The 4,135-nt window shown below is 35.3% G+C and overlaps 1 protein-coding gene across 1 annotated transcript; it reads left to right on the forward strand.

Annotated features, from left to right (window-relative positions):
- The first annotated feature begins 2,198 nt into the window (after window positions 1-2,198).
- LOC131857337 (uncharacterized) lies at window positions 2,199-2,853 on the forward strand. The gene is made up of 2 exons (XM_059209746.1): window positions 2,199-2,375; window positions 2,461-2,853. Exons 1-2 carry the CDS (start codon window positions 2,199-2,201, stop codon window positions 2,851-2,853), a joined length of 570 nt encoding a protein of 189 aa, XP_059065729.1.
- Window positions 2,854-4,135: the final 1,282 nt, after the last annotated feature.

Below are 4,135 nucleotides of genomic sequence, written 5' to 3' on the forward strand. Positions count from 1 at the left end.
AACTCTACAATCTAAATAAGAAGATAAAGAGAGACCAAGAAAAGGATAGTTTCAGCCTTAATTGTACAATTGCAAAGCACAAAGCTCATAAGCTATTGCATTTGTACTTGACGTGAACATTTAACAAGCTTTCTAACTAATATGGCAACAATTATCATAATGACACCCTCATTGTGAGGTAAAAGGGAACATTAAAAGAAATATATTTAAAGATAAGACATAGAGGATAAAGACATCGACACTGAAAAAATTATCCCTATCTCAAAAATTTAGAATTTACATGGAAAATAATCTTGACTAATCACAAGGAAACTTGCCATCATTATGAGATAAAATGAAAAGGAAAATAATCTTGAGGATAATTGTGATTTCTAATCACAAGGAAAATAATCTTGAGGATAATGGTGATTTCTATCCCTAATCCTGTCATAGGTCATAATATTGTCGTCATGGCCATGACTCTGGTCGGGAAGTTTATGGGCCTTAGACCTAACATCTATGTTGTGGGGGCTTTTGTGAGGAAAAAATGGATTCTCAAGGGGCATCTTGAAATCACGGCTATGTCGAAAGGTGCCCTTTCCTTCACCTTTTCTTGTGAGGAAGATCTGACCAAGATCCTATGTGGTGGTCTGTGGATGGTTGGGAAATCTATCCTAGCCCTCAAAAAATGGTCTCCAAAGATATAATTGAATGACTTCTTCTTTGTCCAGGCCCCTATCCGGGTGAGGCTTTTGGGTCTACCCTTAGAATACTGGTTTTAAGATGTGTTCACAGGCTTGGCTAGCTTGTTCGGTGAATTATTATCTATTGACCCAGTCACGGCTACTAGAAGAAGACTCACCTATGGTAGAAATTGTGTGGGAGTTTCTCAGGGTGTGGATATGCCATCCACTATGGAGATTAACTCAAATCTTGGAAAATGGACACAATAGATGGAATATGAGAGTGTGTCATTTTCTTGTTTTTATTGTAAGAAGGCTGGCCATGTTGCCAAAAAATGCCCCTTAGAAGTTGAAAAGGAGAAAGATAAAAAGGAGAAAAAGATGCAATGGAAGATTAATAACCTAAATAAGAATGTGATTTCAAAAAAAGATATAAAATGTCCTCAGAATGATGTCAATCCGGACACTAGGGAGAAAAAGGGAAATGAGTGTATGGGAGATCTAGAGGAATCAAAGAAAGAAGCAAAAGAAGAGGATCAGAACATGCAAAAGGAAGAGGCTACAATGAACACAATCCAAAATGATCAAAATGGCCAAAATTTGGAAGAAGGACAATTTCATGTTGTTTTGCAAACAAATGAGGAGGAGGGCTCTAACTCTGTCAACAAGGACTTCATTAGTGAAGGCCCATTACCCAATTTTGAAGATGCTCAACCTTGTAACATTCTGGGATATATTTCAGATTACTAAAATTCAGAGGGATTCATCAAATCCACCTATCTGCCTACGACTTCACCCACAACCTCAATCTCGAAGACCATCTCTAATGGGGCTGATGAAGAAGGAAAAGTTAAATCACCTAGAAAGGAAGTGCCAACTCAGTCAAGCCAGGATGATGATATCCCTTTTTCTGATGTGGTGGATAAGAAGAACAGGGGGAAAAAAGGTTCAAAATCAACTCCCCAAACAACCCCGGTCAAAACTAGAAATAGATCCAAAGCTGATGTTGGCTTAGTATCTACAACGCTAGGAAGGAAATCTACAAGCCAGCTAAGGGAGCAGGAAGCTAGTAAGAATATCGCGGATGGTACCCAGCTGATCATCCATTAGGTTTGTTCTCTGAAAAGAAAATTAAAATCATCTTGGAAAATTCGCGGACTAAATGGACCGCACAAACTAGATGTTCTTAGGAACTTAGTTAGGGATCATAAACTTGATATTATTTTGATCAAAGAAGCAAAAATGTCTAAGGAAAATGTGGAAAAAGTGAAAGTGTTTAAAAACTATGGTGTTTTCGGGGGGATCTTGGATGGTGCCTCTAGTGGTATTGTCCTCTTTTGGAACCTTAAACACATCCAAGGTGATCGTGTCTGCTTGGAAGATAACATGGTTTTTGTTAGATTTTATCACATTAAAGATGGTGCTTCTTAGTTGTTGTCTAATATTTATGCTCCAAATACTAGACAGGGGAGATGCAAATTTTGGAAAAACCTTGAGGTTATTAGAGCTCAATATAGTAAAGAAGGATGGATTGTAATGGGAGATGTCAACACCCCCTTAAAGGAGTGTGAAAAATTTGGGAGAATAGTGGCCCAACTTGGAAGAAGAATGGATCTTATGAATTTTATTGATAATCAAGCCCTGTATGATGTGGATCTTCAAGGAGCTAATTTCACATGGATGAACAGGCAAGTTGGAGCTGATCTTATTCAGGTACACCTTGATAGGGATCTTATTTCAAATGACTAGTTCAATCTTTACCATTGTTCTTTGGCTGCCCTTTCCCACATTGGATCAGATCATTTCCCTATTTATTTTGTGGTGGATCTTATCTTGGGAAGAAGGAACTTTCTGTTCAAGTTTGAGAAAATGTGGACTTCATCTTGGTCTTCAAGAGGCCATTAAGGATTGGTGGAGCATTTTGGTGAATGGCACTGCTATGTACAGAGTTGCTAAAAAAATGAGGTATGTTAAGGATATGGTGAAGAAATGGAATAAGGAGGTCTTTGGGGATATATTTGCTTCTAAATCTGCAATCTGGCTAGAACTCAAAGATATTCAAGCGAAGATCCAAGCTGACAGATATAACAAGGTCTCCATTAATGCTGAGAATGAGATTTTAACAAAATATGATGATATCATCTCCAAAGAAGAGGAGTTATGGAGGCAAAGCTCTCGATCTCTTGGGTAGAAGGTTGCTGATAAAAATACAAGATTCTTTCACATGATTGCATTGAAACATAAGGCTTCTAGGGTAAGTGCACAAAGATGGTGGTCAAAAAGGGGGGTATAAGTGGACACTTTTTTTTTCTGAAACCAGGTGAACCTGAACTTGGGGGCAAAATTTGAAAGTCATCCACTCAATATATAAAGATAATCAAAGAACAAATATTGTAGTACTATGAATCTAGTTTCCAAAATACTAAACTTTTTCAAAATTGGATAAGATTAAGGGGGTCAAATCCTTCACGCACGAAAAATAGACCCTGATTTTTTCTGAAAAACATAACATAGTATCTCGCGTGCGCATCAAAAAAGTCATAGTTAGATTTAGTATTTTGACAAATCCTTTGGTAGAAAGATATTTAAGAGTGAGCACTAGAAGAAGTGTATTTTTTTGTAATTTTTTGTTGAGTATTTTTTTTTTATGATTTTCCAATCAAGCACATCCTGAAAATTAGGTACCTATTTGTGTGTGAAGCATAAGTTGCACTAAAAAAATTGAAAATAATTTATTTTTTTTAAATTGTAAAGAATCAAGTGATCTACAATAATATGTAAAGGTTTTTAAATTTGGATAAGTATATTAAAATTTATTAAAAAAATGGTGCACCTATGTCTGTGAGAACTATGGAGACACTGGTAAAAGAAATTTAATAATAATATGTTATTGTTGTTCAATTTTTTTTAAAATTATATGGTTAGAAAGCTCTAAAGATGGGTAAAAATATGGTGCCAATTTTAGAAATATCCACTTGATGAAGGGTAAACCTGATGATGACAAAGTCGAGAAACCAAGTTGATAAAATAAAACAAGTCAAAAAGGAGGGAAATGGAGGGAAACCAAACTTCCAAACTGTAGCTTTGTCATCCAAGCCTATTTCCAAGCCTAAACAGTCAAAAGCGCGTACAGGGTACTTATGGTATAAAAAGCATGTACGAGGTACTTATGGTGTAAGAAGTGCATACACTCTATCTTAACTATAAATAGTGCATACACGCTATGTTTACTATAAACAATGCATACCTACTACATTTGTTTAAATTTTGGGTGTGTGTATAAAATGATATTGTATATATAATATGTTTATATACATATAATATATAATATTTATATATATATGTATATAATAATATATAATATATTTGTTGGTGTAATTATTTATTCTTATAGGATATAATTACACTTTACTTAAGTTAACTTAGGATAATGCCTCTCATCATAGTTTGGATATGAGACACTTAGGGAAGTG

The sequence above is a fragment of the Cryptomeria japonica genome, chromosome 1 (genome assembly GCF_030272615.1).
Source record: "Cryptomeria japonica chromosome 1, Sugi_1.0, whole genome shotgun sequence".
In the NCBI taxonomy this organism is placed as follows: domain Eukaryota; kingdom Viridiplantae; phylum Streptophyta; class Pinopsida; order Cupressales; family Cupressaceae; genus Cryptomeria; species Cryptomeria japonica.

What these genes read in the sequence shown, in the direction of transcription:
- LOC131857337 (XM_059209746.1), top strand. Translation starts at nt 2,199, where the DNA reads ATGGGAGATGTCAACACCCCCTTAAAGGAGTGTGAAAAATTTGGGAGA. An exon ending in TTGGAGCTGATCTTATTCAG is followed by an intron (nt 2,376 to 2,460) that starts GTACACCTTGAT and finishes ACATTGGATCAG; the next exon opens with ATCATTTCCCTATTTATTTT.